Source organism: Homalodisca vitripennis, chromosome 1 (assembly GCF_021130785.1).
Source record: "Homalodisca vitripennis isolate AUS2020 chromosome 1, UT_GWSS_2.1, whole genome shotgun sequence".
Taxonomy (NCBI): domain Eukaryota; kingdom Metazoa; phylum Arthropoda; class Insecta; order Hemiptera; family Cicadellidae; genus Homalodisca; species Homalodisca vitripennis.
The window spans coordinates 238,538,643-238,559,847 of NC_060207.1; the positions used below are offsets into that span (position 1 = coordinate 238,538,643).

Here is a 21,205-nt window from a genome sequence, read left to right on the forward strand (position 1 = left end):
TACATATTGCTTCCCAAAGTAAGTTCTGTGGAACTGTCACGAGCTCTGTTAATCGTCATCTCTTCTGTTCCAGTTTCGAGGCTGATGGGTTCCAGCTCCGCCGGTATGAACATGGGCAACATGTCGGCCTTGTCGGCCTGCAGTGTCGCGGAAGCCAAACCCATGCAATTCCCCCTCACACAGAGAAGAAAGCGGAGAGTACTCTTCACCCAAGCTCAGGTAAGTTTGTCGTAGGGTAACATTTTTCATCAAGTTGCGATAAGTTTTTTGGGGAGGAATTTAAAAATTAAAAGTAAAAGAAATATAAATCGTATCAATATTGCGCTCAAAAAGTGGGTAATCAAGTTGTTAAGCATATTCAAATACTCGTAAGCATAAGTTTGATTATAAGTAAAATCGTTTAAAATATATTCAGCTCAAGAAGTAATGCAAATGTTGAGTTTAGCTCCAGTTCACCTTCCTCTTACGTGCAGCATCTGAAATCTGATGCTGTTGCAGACTTGACTCCTGAAATTTGAAGTCTTTTTCGTCTGAAGGGATCCAAAAACAGAAGAAGAACGAATGGGGATCGAAGGTGACTTCGACGCCGACTGTTTTTGGATCCCTTCAGAAGAACATGACTTCAGATTTCAGGAGTCAAGTCTGCAACAGCAACAGATTTCAGATGTTGGGGATTTCAAAATTTCTGCAAAAGCTGAAAACCTTTCAGTTGCAAACTTCTTTACCGACTACTAGTGGAAACACGACTTCCGTTTGCAACTCGAGGATTCTGTTTGAAATTGAAAATGTTTGCAAGAAATTTCAACTCGTATATTGGGAGATTTCAACATTTCTTCAAAAGGTAAAAACTTTCCAGTTGCAAAGTACTGTGTAAACGTGACTTAAACGTTTATAAGTTATTACGCTAACATAAACTAAAATGTACGCGCCATCTCAATGAAAACCAAAATCAGGTAACGCGACGAGTGATTTTGCTGCAGGAATTTTAAACCTGGATGAAAAACAAGCTAAGAATGCAATTTTTAAGGAAATATACGATCATGAAGGAATTGCAATGAACACTGATGGATTTACTGTCTAAGATCAACATTTTCTGAGAAGGTGTCTCAAGTCCAGTGGTAGGATTAACAAAAGGAATAAATGCATTTTTAGAGTGACCGAACCATGAAAAATTGTGCCTGGGTTGAATCGGCAAACCGACTGTTTCTTTCGTTGGATTTCCTTGCCGGTGATCCAAACAGTCCAAATCCAAGAAGATTTCATGAAGGCTTGAAGAATTATCTCGAAGGCTTTCATTGCTTGTAGATCCGGAGAACAAAGTAACGGTTCTTCTACCGGACCGCGAGTTGCTGACAATGCCGCACCGCATCTGCAGCAGCATTCAGCAGTTCAGAGGAGAATAAGAAGAAGAAAGTAGAGTTGCGGCCAGTTATTCGACCCGGTGGCCGCGATTCGCTGACATCGTGTCACACGATGACTGCGCGCTCAGAAATCGTCGGTCCGCACGTTTGTGTGATTCTAGTTATACCTGGGTCTTGGCCTTCAAAGTGACTGGCGGTTTTCATTGTGCCATTAAATTAGATGCAGTTGAATTCGTCAAGTCAATTTGGTCCTTGAGGCAACAATTATGTCTATTGCAGTTGTATTCTGATTGCAGTACTACTAGTTAGTTTATTTTTAACTTTGCGTGATTCCAAGTAATGTTGAATTGCAATGTTTTAAACCATATCTTCTGGAATAATTAATTACATTTTCTTTAAATGGAACATATTTAGAACGGTGTACAGAGAAAAATTTAAGGGATCTTCTTTAAAGGAATAGAAAGATTTACTAATTTGGTCTGTCACTAAATTCAGAGGACAAGAGCACCAATTCGTTGTAATAAGCATAATTCTTTCCACCTTTTATGTTTTTCCGTACAAAACGTGTAGTTTCCTTCAAAAACGCCTCTTCCGACTTGGGACATTTAGGCATCTTTTTAACAGCATAATTTTGCTTTGTTCAAGGTCAGATCTTGAGAAATGCTATCACAAAAGGGAAATTCAATGAGTTACTGACACAGCAATGACTAACTTGTAGCAATGACAAAAAGGTGATTAATTTACCTATACTATATCTTTACCATCGTTCAGTGCTAAAAAATAAGTATTACTACGTTTCGAGATCTGCAATCTGATCTCTTCTTCAGGTAAATAACTAACCAAACACTAATGTAGGTTAAAATAAACAATCATATCAGAGCGTTGTGACATGCATATTTTAACCTAGATTTTAATTTTGTGATAGGTTAGTTAATTACCTGAAGAAGAGATCAGATTGCAGGTCTTGAAACGTAATGTAACTGATGTTTTTAAATCACTGCTGAACGATGGCAAATGTCCGAAAATATTCTGCTGAACAATCCTTCCCTCGTCAAAGATACAATTAACATCTAAGTTAAAATACAAAAATACTACTAGAGCGTTTTGACAAGCATATTTTGAACCTAGATTTTAATTAGGATATGTGATAAAATATGGTTACCTAATAAGGATCAAATTGCAGATCTCGAAACTTAGTGATACTTATTTTGTATCACTGAACGATGGTAAAGATGCAATATGAGTAAATTACACCAATCATTGCTTCTTATGAAGCCATTGCAGTGTCAGTGAATCATTTAAATTCCGCTTTGTTGAACCAATTCTGAAAATTCTTTGAACTAAAGACATAATCAACCTGATACTACTGTGCGTTTGTCACACATATTTCAACCTAGATTTTAATTATGTTAAAATATGGTTTAAAAGGAAATTTATGTCATATATATTGGTTTGAACCATCAGTCGTTAGCCAATTCTGAAAATTGAACTACAGTAAAAAGAAAACCTGATTTGTCTGTGTCACAACGCTCTGTATGAGTTTATTTTAACCTCTCAGTTATTTACCTGAAGGAGAGATCAGATTGCAGATCTCGAAACGTAGTGGTACTGATCTTTTTAAATCACTGAACGATGGCAAATATCCGGAAATATCCTTTTGGACAATCCTTCCCTCTTCAAAAGCAAACTTAAAAAAGTATACGAGTACTGTATCAATAACAGTCTCCAATAAAGGAATCGAACACCCTATAAAGTTGTTGTGTTTGTGTAAGCGGTGTTGTCCAGGCTCGGTGCTCAGTGACCCACTGATGCTCTGCCTCCCTAAACGCAGCAAGATGATCCCGACACCCGCATAAGCACTCGGAAGCGGGCCAAGGGGGAGTAATCCACAATATAGCTGCAGGCTCCCATTACACGCGTTTGTCATTGTTGAGGTCGCAAATTGTCTGCCAGTCAATCTCCCCCGCCCTGCTCCCACACTGTCATTAACATTTGTTTAGTCATTCTCTGTGCTAATAGCGCATTGTCCCCCCTGACACCTATACGAGCAATTTCGAAATCTCATTGTTGAATATGATTTCAATGCGGTTTAACCTGCATTATGGGGTGGCCTCCTTGGAGCATTACCCAACCAGTACCCTTTTTTGGGTATCTGTAGTGTTTGACCGTTCTCTAGGAATTTTCTTAAGAGTTCCAAATTTGTTGCATGTTCCATGTAGATTTCGCTTCATCAGTCAATTACTTTTTTCGTCTATAAGAATAACTAATGGGCTGGCCTTAACAACTAGTATCCCTTTTTTGGATACTGACTTTTGGATAGTATCTGTAATATTTTGAAAGTTCTCTAGGAATTTCCCTGAGGGTTCAAAATTTGTTGCATGTTCCATGTAGATTTCGCTTCATCAGTCAATGACTTTTTTCATCCATAAGAATAACTGATGGGCTGGTCTCAACAACTAGTATCCCTTTTTTGGATACTGGCTTTTGGATATCTGTAATATTTTGAAAGTTCTCTAGGAATTTCCCTGAGGGTTCAAAATTTGTTGCATGTTCACGTAGATTTCGCTTCATCAGTCAATTACTTTTTTCATGTATAAGAATAACTGATGGGCTGGTCTCAACAAATAGTATCCCTTTTTTGGATACTGGCTTTTGGATATCTGTAATATTTTGAAAGTTCTCTAGGAATTTCCTTAGAAGTTCCAAATTTCTTGAATGTTCCATTTAGATTTCGCTTCATCAGGCAATTACTTTTTTCACCTATAAGAATAACTAATGGGACATTCTAAAGTTAGTACATTCTGTATTAGTTAAGTACATACAAAATATATCCTTCCTCAAAATCAACCCGAAGTGTCAATCCCCAATTTCAGGGAAATTCCGTTGTCGATAAGACTTAGGCGTCGATTTTCAGCCAGTTGTAAGATTTTTGGTGGCTGAAATACTACCTCCTCATCAGTAATGTTTCTTTGCCCGTTTATACCCAATTGGATGTTCTGAATCGTCTATACCATTCTTGATAGTGTTCTTTGAGCCAATCTAAAGATCTTAGAATACATATAGCTAAAATTCTTAAAAAAGAAAATGCAATTAAAATTATAGGCTATAATTAACGCTACAGTTTTAGTTAGCCTACATTCTACCTACATACCTATTGATGAAATAGCAGCAAAATCACTGCGATTATAAAGGGACAAAATAATTGTGTGGAAAGTGTAAGATAATGTCAATTCCTATTCTTTTTTTGAAGTTTGTTCTTGACGATGGAAGGATTGTGAAAGAAACAGGATTTTCAAGACATTTGCCATTGTTCAGTGATACAAAACTCACTGCGTTTCAAGATCTGCAATCTGATCTCTTCTTCAGGTAAATAACTAACCTAAGGATAGATTAGATAAGATTTACTGAAGTGTTGTTAACGAAGTCCGGTCTTACCCGTATCCTGTAGCAGCTTTCCTTAGTCACCCGACCTTGAATGTAGATGGGCGGTGAAGTAGTTAGCTGTTAAATAATACTTGTACTGTCCAGGTATACGAGCTGGAGAGGAGATTCAAGCAACAAAAGTACCTGTCGGCGCCAGAGAGAGAACATCTGGCTAGTCTCATACACCTCACGCCCACGCAGGTACGCCACGTCAACATCGCTTTCACTTTATCGTTTATTTGTTGTAGGACACTGTGATTTTTTGTAAATAATGATATGATGTATTTATCATCTCTTTTAACTGGACTTATTAATAAATTATATAAAAGTCTAATTTAAACAAAGACGTTTTGATTTGTAATTAGGTCCTTATCGGACCGGATATAATCTAAAACTAGTATTGTGTTTATATTTTTGAAAATTATATTCGAAAATATTAAAAAATAGTGTATTAGATAGGTTTAAATTAATTTTTCCTTAAGAAGTCGGTTATTTAAAAAAAGAAATGTCAGATTTGTAACTGGGTCCTTATCGGGCCGGATATAATCTTAAACTAAGTATTATTGTATTTATTTACTTGAAAATTATATTAAAAAATGTAAAATAATACTATATTAGATAGGTTTAAATTAATATTTCCTTAAGAAGTCGGTTATTGTGGCGGGCATCTTGATTTTAGCCGAATAAAAATAATGTTTAAACTACAAACAACTTTACGACCTTTCCTTAGTGTTGTTGGAATATGGGAAATGTTGAATTTTAAGATAATTTAAGTGGTAACGAAATATAATGAAGAATTTAAATACTAAAAAGTGTTTGGATACGCATTAATAATTATTAAAATGAGTTATCTCAATTTGAGTTCTACGATAAAAATAAGAGTTTAAAAGAGTTTGAAGTTCAAAATTTATCATATGAGGTAAAGCCATAGATTACAATAAGACCATTGTAATCTATGGGTAAAGCTCAACTCAAAGGCTGTGCGCTGACTGCAAAATAATAGTAAATCATGCAGAATGAAGAGGGTCAACTAGGGCAGTGTTGGAGAACATCTCTGTTGTTGAATAATCCCTATTTGAAAACATCTACCGATACTATCGTATGCTTGAAAGGTATTACCAATATTAAAGAGGTAAAAAATACGCATCAGCTTACTCTTTATTTTTGAATATTCAAATTTCATATTTAAAAATAGGGTACTAACATATCGTTAGCTAATAAAAAAACTAATATGATAACCAAGAACCTTAACTATATAGGTAGGGGCTACATAAATTAGGCCTAAGTGTTTAAAAAATAAAACGACAAGCATGTCAGTAAAATCCTTTAACGTCAATTATACAGATTTCCACCACATATTATTTCTCTCAGACCATTCAACGCTTTGTTGTATTTGCATACAAACATAAAAAAAACTCCTTTTTAAAGTCAAATAAACTGTGATATTTCGGTGAATGAATTACGAAAATTGGAAGAATCCGATTGATCAAATAGCTTCGCTCATGATTCACTATTTGACCGTTTCTCCCTTATTTGAGTAACAATTTAATCACCTGATGCAATATGTAATGTTTGGAACGGATCAGAAACGTCGAGTTTAAATCATACTTTTCTGTTTATTTACATAGCGAAACTCGCTACGGATGTGTTCCAGGAATACACACAAGTAACTGCCAGTAAACAAAAACACAAACCAAATTTTACCTAAAGTATAATGTTAATAAAAGTCGTCTGTTATTTTTCTGCAAAGGAAAATACATAAAAACGAATTACCGTACTAGCTAAGTTCTCGTGTTTTAATTTTACCAATGCAAATCCAAAGAATGTTAGGCCTAATCAATATCTATTTATTATTAGTTAGTTCTAACAACTTAAATACATCGCAGGACGATTGTAAAAAACAGCAGAGTTACGTTTTAAAAAACGGTTTTATTTGTTTTGCATTCTTCAAATCGATAAATTTATTAACTTAACTTTTCGTTATTTTAAACTGACACTGGAATTTACAGCATTGCTTTAAACTAAACTCGAAAAATGTTAATCCAAATTTGGCCAAAGATGTAACGTGTGTTAACTTCGATCAAATGGACACGAGTTTGACTATTAATTATACAATATTTTAGTGTCTACGAAGCCTAAAATCGTAAAATAATATGTAAGTTTCGTATTTACCTGTTATAGGGTATATGAAAATGCTTTTAGTTTTCCATTGAACCAACACTTTTTTGCCCATAAAGGATCAAACATATAAATTTACGCTTAATAAATATGTTATATTTCAATAATATCGTGATAAATTTGTATTTACCCTAGTTGAAATAGTCTAAACCTTAACTGAATTATGTATAAATTATAATGGGTATTTGTAATTAAATGTGAAAATGCACTACGGTCTTGTAATATAAACGTTACGGCTGTCCGGTCCCTTAATATAACAAAAAAATTATGGTTGCCTGTAAAGTCGGTTTTACGGGCGAAGATTTTACGTGACAACGTCTTTTTCTCGGTAGAATATTTATTGATATGAATATTATTAAATTGCACAATAGGAACAAGGAATTGAATGAAAATAAGAATTGCACAAATTTTAACTATAGAAATATATTTTGTTTATTAAAACATTGTACATAATTTGAAATTAATTAAAATTTGTTATTGTAAATGGTAAAGTTGAATAAAATATTTACTAAAATTGGAATTTGAAATTCTTGCTAAACACAGTTTAAATTCTAACTCCGCGCGTGGTGATTGGTCGGTTTAGTTCGTTTGTTTGGTCGCACTGTTATGACAGGTTAGAGGTTATAATTTGTTATTTTAAATGTTTGACTAGCAATACGCGCTGTTTCTTCTCAATCGACTGAATTACGATTGATTGCAGAGTGATTTAAACTAATAATTTACTTAACACTATCAACATTTGTCAATAGTATGACATAACCTATAAACTCAGTTTCTCAACTTTTGTGTCAATCTAACAATTGTATCGTAATCAATCAATCATAGTTTACGATAATGAAATATCAGTGTACAATTATTTACCTTTATTGTTGTAGTTGTTGTAAATGACGAATCTAAGCACTCCACATTTTCACGAAATAAACATAGTTATCTGCTTTATCCCGTGCGGCGGACCCACAATTATCTGCTTTATCCCGTGCGGATCCCGTGCGGCGGACCCACTGGACGGGCATCGTAACGTTACCGGGCGTTACACTTTTTCATGAGTGACTCCGAGGCCCCAACCTAATTTAAGACGTTGTCACGTCAATAAATATTAAAAATATAATCGGTTAAACAAAAAAATACTAAGTTTAAAAAAAATACTCAATTGATGTATCCAATTAAGGTAATTTCATGTTTTGGAAATTATTTCATTCCTTTAAATGTTAACATTTTTTGTTATATCAGTCTGAAACAAATATACACCAAGTAGTTTTCTAAAAGGTTTGTAGATTTAAACAAATGACGATTAGTAGGAGCCAAATATAAAATGTATGCACAATGTTTATAAACTGTGCCATTCGTTTTCAACACTGTGGCAAAATCGTAAACCATTGTCTTTTTACGCAGTAGAGGTAGAGTTTCACATAATATCAGAATCACCATTTTTTGTTTTGCTAGAACCAATTTGTGTTAAGAAAGTATGTGGAGAAAGATTTGAGGTATTGGAATGACAAATGAAATACCGTAGTTAAAATAGCTAGTTCGATTTCAAAATAGCTTTTCTTGTAACACGTTAAAATGATGTAGGATCTTCAGAGATGATCTAAAGAGTTTTGACACTTTTACAATGAAGTCTTTCTTTTGTTGTCACATTATTGTTGTCCAGTAAATCGAAGTAAAACGGGCTACACAAAGTATAACATTATGTGGGTGGAAACGAAGTAGAAGCGTTTTCCTTACTGGAAAGAATTTTAAAATTTTAAAGTTCAGGCATGGGGAATAAAATCAAGCAAAGCGATAAATGCTTTTCACCACATCATTTTTATATCTTTTTCTTCAGATCTCCATTAATCCAGAAGCATTTGTACTTTGTTTTAATACATTCACTGTAGGCTATGACTGTATTAATTCTTTGCTGGGAATATTCTGAACCTCCATTCCCCGACCTAAGCCGACTTACACCGCGGACATGTACACAGTACACCACACCGCCTCGACAACCGCGGAGACGCCACACAATGGTCCACCGTCGGCAACAATCGACCCGGAGGGCTACAAGCTAAAAAGCGCTGAAAGCTTCTTAAGCAATTGTGGTGAGTGGTACGGGCCTCCACAATGGCTACACCATGTTCAGGGGGAGGGGGAGGCAGAGGGGTGACAATACACTGAATATTGGAAACAAATGGCGGTGATTGAAGTGCTGGTGTTTAAAGCCCTCATTGTCCCACCGCTCGCAGATGGCGCCGTTCTCTGGGTGCTTAGTTTAACTTTTGGCTCGGCGCGACTCTTTGTGTGGAACTCGAGTGCTCGGTTTAAGTTCTTAGGTTGCGTCAACGAGTAGGTAGAGGGTGAGAGAGCGTGATCCAAAAGGCAAAACCTTGAAGACCAGGCCTTTTTAGTGCCCATTTACATTTAGAAAATGTTTCAAAAAATTTAAAAAGCACTTATAGGTCGGTAATTATTAAATTGTAGAACTCGAGCGCTGGGTTTAAGTTCTTAGGTTTCGTCTTTTTTCATAAATTTTCAAAGCACTTATAGGTCGGTAATTACAAATTGTAGAACTCGAGTGCTCGTTTTAAGTTCTTAGGTTGCGTCAACGAGTAGGTAAAGGGTGAGAGAGCACGATCCACAAGGCTAGGCCTCTATAGTGTCCATTTACATTTAGAAATTTTTTCAAAAATTTGGAAACACTTATAGGTCGGTAATTATTAAATTTGCATCGCTCACGTATTTGGCAAAGGTATACTCTGTTGCTCTTAGAATACCTACTTAGTAGGTCAAATTTGGCATAAACAAATACGTAGTACAACGTTTCACGACACAGTGATCTTCTAAACCATGTGGTGTTTCAATAGAAAATTCGGATATAAAAATTCTAAATTCTGTATACGTAAATAAGTTAGGTAATAACGCACTAATTAATGTGAGCAGGTTTTGACAGTTATTTATCGGTATCTATGCATAATGAAATAAAAGAGGATAAAGTCACACTGCAAGTTTACGAAATAGTTTACAAAAAGTTAACCGTGTTTTAACTACAGTTGACTGTTTTTAAGTTGAATGCTAGGCCTAACACCGCTGCACCTTAATTTAACTAAAAGTTCACTTTATAAAAGACAGCAAGGAACATAGATTTTCGTTGATAGACCCTATTTTGTTTTTTGAATTTATAATTAACAATAAAATGTCTTTCAGATAATACATTTCAATTTCATTCGGTTTCAATACATCACTGATTCAGCCGGTATTTTATTCTAGATTATTTTCAACTGTTGGATTTTAATTTGTGGTTTTTACTTGTTAGGTTCTATGAGCGTACTTTTTTACCTCCCACGGTACACCTCACCAGATTGCAAACTCGAAGGTAGCCCGAGACAAATCACGAAAGTGTCGAAGACGCTCAGTCCGTCAACCCATGAATAATTCCACGGACTAATCACAGGAGAGCGAGGCGAGGGTACACAGGGGAAATTGCTGGTCCGACAGATGACAGCCGTAGCAGAGCAAACACTGCTTGTGTACATTGCACAGTGGGCCTAGCGAAGAATGTCGAAATGTGTGGGTAGGCCGCCAATGCCAACAGACGGCTCAGCCATTAGTTGGCGAGGCAGAGGCTCTCCTCACGATAACCCAATATTGACCCAACCATGCGGACATGCACCAATTACATCAATTGGCCGCTGAGTAACTCGCTCCTGGCTTCTCCCTTCTCACACACTTACACCGCCCAAGTGTCTACGCAGGTCGTCATTTCGTAACAGGGTTGCAGTATAATAAGCGGTCACCACGACAATTCGAGGTTGTAGTATAATAAGCGGCCACCACGACAATCGAGGTTGCAGTATAACAAGCGGTCACCACGACAATCGAGGTTGCAGTATAATAAGCAGTCACCACGACAAATCAATCAAATATTGATTAGAAATATCGAATATAAAGACATTTGACCAATAAATATTTATGATTATTCAGGAGCAAATAAAAACAAAGTTTTACATGTTAACATTTTTTAGAGTTGTGTGACAATACATAGTTTGAATTATCACAGGATATTAACATGCTTTTTTTACATTTTTAAAGTGATAATGTTTGGTGTATCGATAGTAGTCTTTGAATATAAAGATGTGGAACATAACTTCTAAATACGAACATCTCCATTTCTAAAATTCTGGGTGATATTCAACATACAACTTACTTTTTATTGCATTGAAAAATAATAGATCAAATCAAAACTCATTCCCGTTTTGATCGTAAATTATATTTACACTTGTTTTCTACGACGTGCACAGATATCGTAGAAGCTCCTTGGTAACAAGGTCAGTGGAGTTGTCAAGTTTTGTGATATCCTCAAAGTGAGAAGCTTTTGTATGGCTGATAGGAAACAGTGTGAAATCTATCGATATAGAACATGGACAGTCTGTGTTATATCCTTGTCAAGTGATTAAGCAAAGGAGCAAATCTGGCCAGCTTCCACTACAATAACCGTTGAGCATTCTTAATACAAAATAAATCTTTGACAGAAAATTTGCCGAGCATCGTTAATATTCCTGGGTCGTGAACGTGACGCTGACCTGCACTAAAGTGCAAGAGCTCACATAAACCACTCGTTTGATAAATTGATTAGAATTTTCTCTGTTTACAAACATCCGCTTTTATCAACAAAGTTCCTTACAATCGACACTAAATCAGTTTCGGCCCGTTTCGACACTAAATACAACCGATCTGAAGTTTGTTAGTGGCGATTACGCGATATTTTTATGTATATGTATAAAAGTGTATAGGTACTTTATAAATACACTTATTTTCAAATTAAAGGTTCATTACTCCAGAAAACTTCACATATATTTAGAAACCTCCGCATATACAAAGACGTTATTAATGCTAAAATTAATTCAAGACCAATATGAGCGTCCACTGCTTTAAAACACCAAAATTCCAACTTTAACACTGATTGTTTATAAAAATACGTATCCCAGTGGGACGTCCGTACGTATCTCTGGATTTGCCTCTCTAGGTGACAAATATTGATACAGTTAAAAGATGTAGAACTATGATTTGTCTTTGTAGCTACCTAGTCAAAGTCAACACATTCTTGACCTATGTCCCTCTTCAATCTTCTTGAATGGTTTATATGGTATAAGAATACGTATCCCAGTGGGATTCTGTCTGGATTTGTCTTTCTAGGTGACAAATATTGGTACGTAGGCTACAGTTAAAAGGTGTAGACTGTGATTTCTCTTTGTAGCTACCTAGTCCAAGTGAATACATTCCTGATATTTCCAATATATTCCTCTTCAATCTTCTTGAATGGTTTAGTATGCTTTGTAGGGTTGCTTAATTCTCTTGGCTGAGTAGGAGTACCCAGAGGTTACGGTACTTGAATGGAGTACAGCTCTTTACAAGTAACAGGACAGATTTTGACTATTTGATGCGATTTTGGCGGCAATTAAGATGCTATTAAAACTCCTTACTCTGTTAAGACCTGCCCAACTGGATGTGTAGTGCATCATTGCATTGAAAAGGAACTCTTAGATTTTGCAAGGTGATTTTGCAGCCACAACTGTGCTGCGGGAACTGATCGTAGATAATCTATTGGCTCTCCGACGTCATCAATTCCACTATCTCATTTCTCTTTCACTTAAACTGGTGCCAGTAGTGGATAATGGTTTACAAATTGGAATTTAATTTACAATCCGGTGGTTGTTTTTGTAGGTTATATTCAAATAATCCTAAAAAGACCAATGTCTAAGAAAAACCTCAAATTAAGAGGACTATCAAAATATTGATAGTTATATGTATGTCCCTGTTAATTGCGATAAAAAAGACTGTATGAATGGTTCAGATGCTTTAAGTTTCTTCAGATGGAAATCTGTAGTGAGCTTCATTACAGCTTCTATATTCTGTACATCTGCTTCACCAGCAAATGTAAGTTGCTAGACGGTGTAGTTGCGTGACGCGGTGCGGATAGTTTGCATCTCTGTATCCATTGATATATCTAAAGATACTTAAGTTCGAATTATTGTACTATTTAAAGCTTCATAGATGAAATATTCTGTTTATAACATTTTGTATTCACTATAAAGTCATTATAATGTAAATAAGTGTTTTTACCTTTGTTTTGGATGGTTTTGAAGTGCTATAATTTTCATAATTTATTCTTTAAACAAAATAATTAGGCTCTTCGTGTACTTTTATTGCCTTTGTTACATTGAAATTCCAAATTTTAGGTTATAATTCTTCTCTCCGACAAAAATGTTTGCTGAGAATACAAATTGTAAAATTTCTTCATAGTAGCATTTGGTTTTTAAGCAGTGAAAATCATAAAATCCTTTGGACTCCTTATTTTTGTTTGTATGTACATACTCTATTTGATGTAACAGTTTACCAAATTTGAAATGTATTTAAAAAACCAAATATTTGTGAATTATATATAGCCATAAAGCGGAGGTTGGTACTTTTAAACGTAATAAAAATGGTCTCGTATATGTTTTAATTTCCGTGTTTTGAAAAAGTTATGCCCAAAAAGAGGTTGAAATGAAGAAAAATACAGTTTTAACAATTAAATAATGAAATGTATCTTGGATAAAAAAATATATTACAAGAAGGTATGCATTTAATCGATTTAAATTTAATTTAATGTAAGTTACATATAAAATTAATTAAAACCACTATGTAAACAATGCCTGTAACGGAGATTTTCTTCTTAATTTTACTTTTTTTGTGAAATGGTGTATGTCATTGAGAGAAAAATAAATAAATAAGAAACATTTCTACCATTCAATAGATCATAATTATTAATATTTTTATAATTCTCTCTTCTTTTTTTATATTTGTCTTGTGAACTTGTGTTTTTATTATGGCACCGGAATGTTTTCAGTAAGGCTAGTACATACTAGGCTGAACCGTATTGTCAATGAAGACAGTCGAAGTTACCGTCCATGGGCACGAAAGCGCGTCACCGCCCATCCAAAACAAAATGGAAGTTTGTAGTTAAAACATGATGATCATGCTTTTGACAATTCCCTGTGTAAAGAGCGCTTGAAGCACTTTCCCTCTCGAGGTTTTATTACATGTTCTGCGGTGCAAACGCTCTTCACTTTACAAGAGAACGCCAAAGCCTCAATGGTAGCGGTCGAGTGGTTAGCCGACTTCAAAGCGTCTCTTCACCATCGGCCTCTATGTCATCTTCCGCCTAAATTCCTTAGCTTCTACATCAAGAGAATCTCTTCATCTCAATCAGTTCGGTCTTCCTTGCTCAAAACCCTAAGTAGCCTTCAAGGTCCGAGGGATACTCATGCGGCATTCTTGATATTCGAGGCTTCGACCTTAGTTGGTCATTTGTTCTTGGTATTCCCTACATCTTGACCTTGAAAGTCGGTCTGAGAGCCTATTAAGGTCGGAAAGTTGGAGTTTTAAATCAGTATAATAATACATACTGATTAATATGTGAATAACTCAACGTCTTACATCTTTTATATGTATTTATTTAGAGGTTCAAATTTAATTTTAGTTTTAACATTCGTATTGAATCTTATTATTCAAATCATTGTCCTTGATCTTCATTGTGGTGTAGGGGTAAAGCTTCGGTTCTCTAACCAAGGATGTCACGGGTTCGATTCCCCCACAGGGCAATAAAAATTTGAAAAAGGGTCTGGAGTGGTTTCCCTTTAAAAACTTTAGAATAATATATTAAAGATTATCTGGGGTAGAAAATGTCCCTTAAAATGTACGTACAATAAACAAAAAAATCCATTTATTGAAAAAATTATTATTATTACTGAAAAGATTATGAACATTCTTGACATGCCTGATGATTTAGTGATCAATTTAGTGATTAATTTTGAACTGTGTGCAATCTTCGTTATCACTTGTTTTCTTTCCAATAACTCAAAAACTTTCAATAGCACAATTGTGGCTCATTGTAATATACAATATACTTAAACATATCCGGTACTCCAGGATGTACGTAAGTCATATAATTGGATTTATCGATTTTCAGAAATTTGTACAATGTTGAAAGCTCCACGATACTTATCATGAATCTAGCACTATTTGCATAACAATGACAACGACTTGTAATATAAACTTTTTGAATTTTCTGAATAATAATGTTTAAATTTAAATTCTTATGATCCTAGGACAATCTATTTCACTTTGAGACGACCCACGAAATATTACTCAATTTAATCCTACACCTGTACACAACCGGTTGATACTGACTATTCGAATTGCCTAAGTCTTTTCTAGAACGTGTTATTTTAATTTTTTTAATTTGAAAAAAAACTGACTTTTTTGTATTGAACATAAATTACTATTCTTTCTTTACGATTTAATTCACAACCTAATGATATTCATACATATCGTACCCTGGTTTCAGTCGTCGTAATCGAATACCATAATCGAATAGAACAATCGATAGATTCGGCTCGGTTGTTAAAGTTGGAGCATTGTCATCTGTGAATTTTTATCCGAACCCTGTAGAGTAACCAAAATTTTCAAAATGGAGGCGAGGCTTTGTAAAATCAGCAAAACCCATGATTATGTCAAGTATAAGTCCTGGTTAGCATTTTTTCTTTGACTTTATTTGGGGATGGTGAAGGGAGGGGGGATGTTGTAACCCTTATAACCCTGTTTCGACTACGTCCTTGAACAAACCGTCTATACGGCCGGTGGATTTAGTTAATAAACAACTTCGAAAGTGTTGATCCCAAAGTTATTGTGTCAAATTAGCTTCGTAAAATATAGCTATTGCGAAATGAATATGCTTTATTTCAACATGTTTTAAATCGTGCTTTGGTTCCCAACTCCAACCAGGGTGTCCAGACGCAAATTCCTAAAAGGAGGACTTTTGGGGTTGAAAAGGAGAACATTAAAGCAAAAAGGAGGACAGTTATAAATATTCCTATCAATGTTATGAAAACATTTATTAATATTTAAAATGTTTTTACTTATAAACCTAAAAACAAATAATATTAAAGAGTATATTGATGGATAAAAGATTATTTAAGGCTATTTCTTTGCATGTGGATTAAGATTGAATTAATTACTGGTACAATTTTCTTTTTTTTTATTATCACTGATATGAACCCAAATTTTGAGAATGATACTAAAAATAAATGTAGTGTAATAATTTAAATTAATTCATTACATTATTAGTAAGCTGTACTAAGAGACATATATAAGAAATTATCACTATAACAGAAAAATATATAACGTATTAGAACAAAATTATAATACATAAATAGACAATCAAGGGGTAGTAGCGCCAGTGCAGCTGAGCGGACAGAAACAACAGTGAGTCAGTGACACTATAGACAACACTCAACATACAACTGAATCTAACAGCAGTTCACATGTCATGGCATTACGTGTGCGCTGCTATAACTTGTCATGGCTTATCTTCGGGACTTTGGAAATCGGAAGAATTTTTAAATGTGATGCTAATATTTTAGAACATGTAAGTGTCCGCCAAAAAGCCGGACGTTTTACATAACTTTCAAAAGCCGAGAGAACATTGCCTCCTAAAGCCGGACGTCTGGTCACCCTGACTCCAACTGAATTTAAGGACGATCAAGTCGGACTTAACCCGTTCTTTCACAGTCCTGAAGAGATACTTGCTCAGAGATTCTGTCCTCTACAAGTCGTCACAGTATCCGGACAGACCCCGCGTACTTTATCCCGATCGCGGCACTTCATTAAATACACATAGCGGCGGACGACCGGGCGGTCCCTGCCAGGGCTCACCCTCGGAAATTACAGGGTCGGTAATTCGGGGGCGTCGGCTATCAAAACAGGGGAGGGCCACTGGTGAATAGCCGGCCTCCGTGCCACATCTGCCCCGCTATTGTCACCCACTTGAGGCCGGAGATGTAGCGATACGCTGTGCGCGGGACTACGCTGTTTGCGCTACGCACAATTACGCCTCCCGCCGCCGTGTAAGACAATACGCCTTTGATTGACGGCTTTCAAAGCGATCACTTTATCCATTTTTAACGTGTCACAATGTTAACAATGAGCCTCTGTAACGAGTTGGAAGCCGCCCCCCGCCCCCCTCCCCCCTCACCACTTCTCCTGGGGATTGTCAGAGTTAAACGCTTTTTGTTCCCGTATTTTGCGCTCACTGGTGGAAGACTTCGGAAGTGTCTTTTGGATGTTTTAGATTGAAAGCAAAAGAGAGGCATTATGTTCTGAAAGGGTCTGTTGTTACGATGAGAATTTCCATCCCATTGTTTCTAGCCCGTGTTTCGCATGTTTCCGCATTCCGGCATGGAATCTTTATTTATTTCACGGTGAATTAAATATGGGGTTTCGTGATCGTTATTGTCAATCATGCTGACAACACATTTTGTAAATAATTACAATATTTTTTAATGTATTTGTATAATAAAAACGGAATTTGGCAAAATAAGTAGGCAGCGCTAATGAATTATAGCATTATTTCACTGACTTGGCCATTATGAAATATCGTGGTAAAATTTTCGCATTAGTTAGTACATAATTTATACCAAAATATTCTTTCCAATTAGCATGCAGGACGAGCATAATATATGCTATCGACATACTAAATACTAAAGTAAGTAGCTAATGTACATAAATAGCATCAATGTACTTTAATACCGAAGTATTAAAATTTTCACCCTTCAGAAACAGGAGTTATAGTATATTCAATTACGTTGTTCCAGTAATTAGCTAATTAGGCCTACATACCTGGCCTGCACAAGTAGAATTTGAAATTGAAACATTTCCCTAACATGAATATCTGACAGACCACATGGTCCACATTATTTGTCCAATATTCAATACGTTGAACCCACACTGAGTCAGTCACATATTTATCACATCACAAAATTAATCACAAAAACATCAAGTACATAACTGTGATCAGCTACGTTTAGGATTTACTATTTTAGATCTCTCAATTGTGGAAATGAATGTTCTGTCTAAGATCCTTCAGATTTTGGGGTTTTCTGTCTCAAGATCCTTGAGCCACTCGATTATCCGTAATGGATCATCCAGACCATCGAGGTGTCTTCAAGCTCCGGCAGTCTTCTTAGTCTTAGGATCCCTGAGGAATTCTTCTGTCTTCACAGAGTCTGGATAAGGACTTCTCCTGCATGCCAATCCCCACAATCGGCCTCCAGTCTCATGGTTTTCCTACCACTAGTTTCAACCGCTTAGCAAATATCCAACCTCAGGGTCTATCTTCATGTCACTGTTTCCTAGGCGTTATACAGTCTCGAGCTTAAATGGAACCTAATGCATTCTAAGGTATCTTAACTCTCCTTTTGTCTTCATCTGGGTAATCCAGTTTTATGATCCATTGATGTTTACCTGATTTGTGTGACCAAAAAGATCTTTTACAAATACCACACAACTAATAACTCCTGTCTGCATAAAAGGTATCCTTAGCCCTTGATCTCTTGCCCTTTCAAATTAGGATGCCTTGCGATTCATCGTCACCAAGATCTAGCATTTATATTACACTGCACCAGAATCTTTCCCATTTTAGCTCAAAATACTTTGGCCTCTGAAACCGTCTAATCTCTTAGTCGCCCAAGTTCACAGATAATCCCAATCTTAGTCTTCATGAATCCCAAGTTCTTCGCGTTACATTCTATAGGTCATTGTAGTATTTTTTCCATACAAATACGAGAATGGATGTTGCTGTTCTCTTGCAGTTTAGAAACCTATAAGTAGCAATGCTTTGCTGAAAATTAACTATCTGGCAAATGAAACTCTTAAATCCTTTGATAATCCCTTATACTCTTCTTGTGTTTCTTATCATTCCAGTTCGGATTCCTAGACTACTAGTCCTACACGTTGGAGTATATGAAATGATGACATGATTCACAATATTTATAGAGAATAAAAATCTCAAGATGTGATATGAAACAATCCCTCTGAATACTACTGTAAACATAGTTTCACTAATATAAATAGGAGCAGGTGTTAGCATGTTAAAAGCATTTTATTAATAATTATGTATTAATTATTTTTATTTGGTTCCAGGTGAAGATATGGTTCCAAAATCACAGGTACAAATGTAAAAGGCAAGCGAAAGAAAAAGCCATGGCGGAACAGAATGCACAGAATCAGGTGAGTCAGAATTCTACAATCGAAATATATTTAACTATCAGCTAGTTTTAGGATGAAGTACACTTGAACATTTCTAAGTCATTCGGCTATTTTTGCTCATAATTATATAAACTTTAAACTGTACGTAATTAATGTCATTTATTTAAGGAACATTATCTATAACACCTGTAACAAATACTCATGTAAAATTAAGAGTAGTACTGAACAATGATTGCAGATTATTTGAACGAAAAATTCACTGAGCTACTATTTATAGACGTTTAAATACTCTTCTTTAATTCTTGGCCACAAATTTTCAAATAAGCCTTAAAGAGAGAAATTTCCTAATGAACCAATAATTTCAATAACAGAACCAAACTTGTAACAAATCATGTTTTTTCATCTTCAGTTTTTGATCCACTTACCAAAGTGCTCCCTAAGCCCCCTTTAAAATCTCTATACATTCGGATAATACTTTCTGTGGCGACTGTGAGTAATAAATGTATGAATCGTCTGAAACCCCAGAAACAACGGTGTTACTTAAGACTACATGAGTAAAGTCTGTCCATGAGAGTAGTAATACCACTTGTAAAAGTTCATCAAAACCATTCTGCTTGAACTACAATTATTTGTAGGCCTAGTCTAAAAATTTTAGAAACCGGATATAGCTGATCCAACAGGAAATACAGATCGATTTCCTGAATATTTTTCATTTGGAAAATTAGTTCATGTGGGAGAGCCAGTAACCGAAAAGTCTAAGGTGTTGGCTCTGAATCTGAGTTAGAGAATGTACAATCCGTATGTTTATGTATCATATATTATCAGTACGGTGAATCTTGTACAGTACTAGCAGACTCTCCCATATTCTGATCTATAAGATTCTAAAAACATGATAGGGTCCGAAGGGAACAAGTAAAATAAAGCTAAAGGTAACTGACGTCTGAATACATATTTCTTCACATAACGTAGCTATAGTAGGAAGCGTTGATTCAATTGAATTTTAAGTTTAGCTCCAGTTAAGTCGTTGGACTTTGGGTCTGAGTTAGAGATAGCGCAGGTTCGAATCCTGTCTGTGACCCTTGCACTTTTTATCAGTACCATCGACCTCGTACTGTATCGACTCTCCCTCTTATTCTGTTTGATAAGATCCTCGCACAGGCAGTCAGTGGCCCATGAGGACGGACAGAATAAGGCTTAAAAGGGGATCGGCCTCTCCTTAAAAAGTTCACCTTCCTTTCATTGCAGCGTCTGGTATCTGACACTGTATCATCGCTGTATGACAACAGACTTGACTCCTGGAATCTGAAGTCATGTTCGTCTGAAGAGATCCAAAGAAAGTCGACGACGAAGAAGCTCAAAATGAAACATGAAGATGACATGAGACCTATAAAATTTACGTTCTGAGCTTCTTCGTCGTCGACTTTCTTTGGATCTCTTCAGACGAACATGACTTCAGATTCCAGGAGTCAAGTCTGATACAGTGTCAGATACCAGACGCTGCAATGAAAGGAAGGTGAACTGGAGCTAAACTTAAAACCTATTTCTTATTTTTAGGATAACAGGAAATTACTGTAATCAAGAATCATTTGTAACAGAATATTTTATCCGGTGGGGCAGAAAATTTGCAACTGTAGGAGTAGGGTTATAGCAATATTATCAATTGATCAAATCATAATGTTAAATAGTGCTACACTAGAAGTGTCTTCTTTTGAATTCTCCACGTTACCACTGGCGAAATAGTAGTTATGAGAATTTTGTACTTATTCTGGACTATTTGGCCAATGACAGACAAGTCCAGCTGTAGCCCACACAACATGCTACCCTCTGTGATCAGAATCATCCGGGACAATTAGTCTATGGAGTCAGCTCTCTAAACTAGTAAGCCATCCGGACATTGGTGTAGAGAGGGTCTCCTTGTCGTGTTGATGTGAGCAGACAGGTCGACCTCGGGACGGTCACGAACACTTATGCTCCCATCTAGGCACCTGATTGACGTTAATATTAGCTTTACAAACAAAGATCCTCTTGACTACCAGCATCTGGGATACTTCCGGTTGTGAAAACCCTGTATGCGTGAGCTACAGAGAAGCGATAAATGCGAATAATGACCTGTCTGAAGCAAATTGTATGATAGGTCATTCCACAAAGAAAACTTTACTTGAACGTTCACGACGAAAATTAAA

At 35.9% G+C, this 21,205-nt stretch overlaps 1 protein-coding gene across 1 annotated transcript in view; it reads left to right on the plus strand.

Annotated features, from left to right (window-relative positions):
• LOC124353205 (homeobox protein Nkx-2.1-like) overlaps nt 1-21,205 on the plus strand; it is a 75,850-nt gene that overhangs the window by 52,717 nt on the left and 1,928 nt on the right. Inside the window, exons 2-4 of the mRNA XM_046803100.1 lie at nt 74-219; nt 4,890-4,985; nt 18,957-19,043. Of these exons, the coding sequence (XP_046659056.1) occupies nt 74-219; nt 4,890-4,985; nt 18,957-19,043 (329 nt within the window). The remainder of the gene's footprint in view (nt 1-73; nt 220-4,889; nt 4,986-18,956; nt 19,044-21,205) is intronic.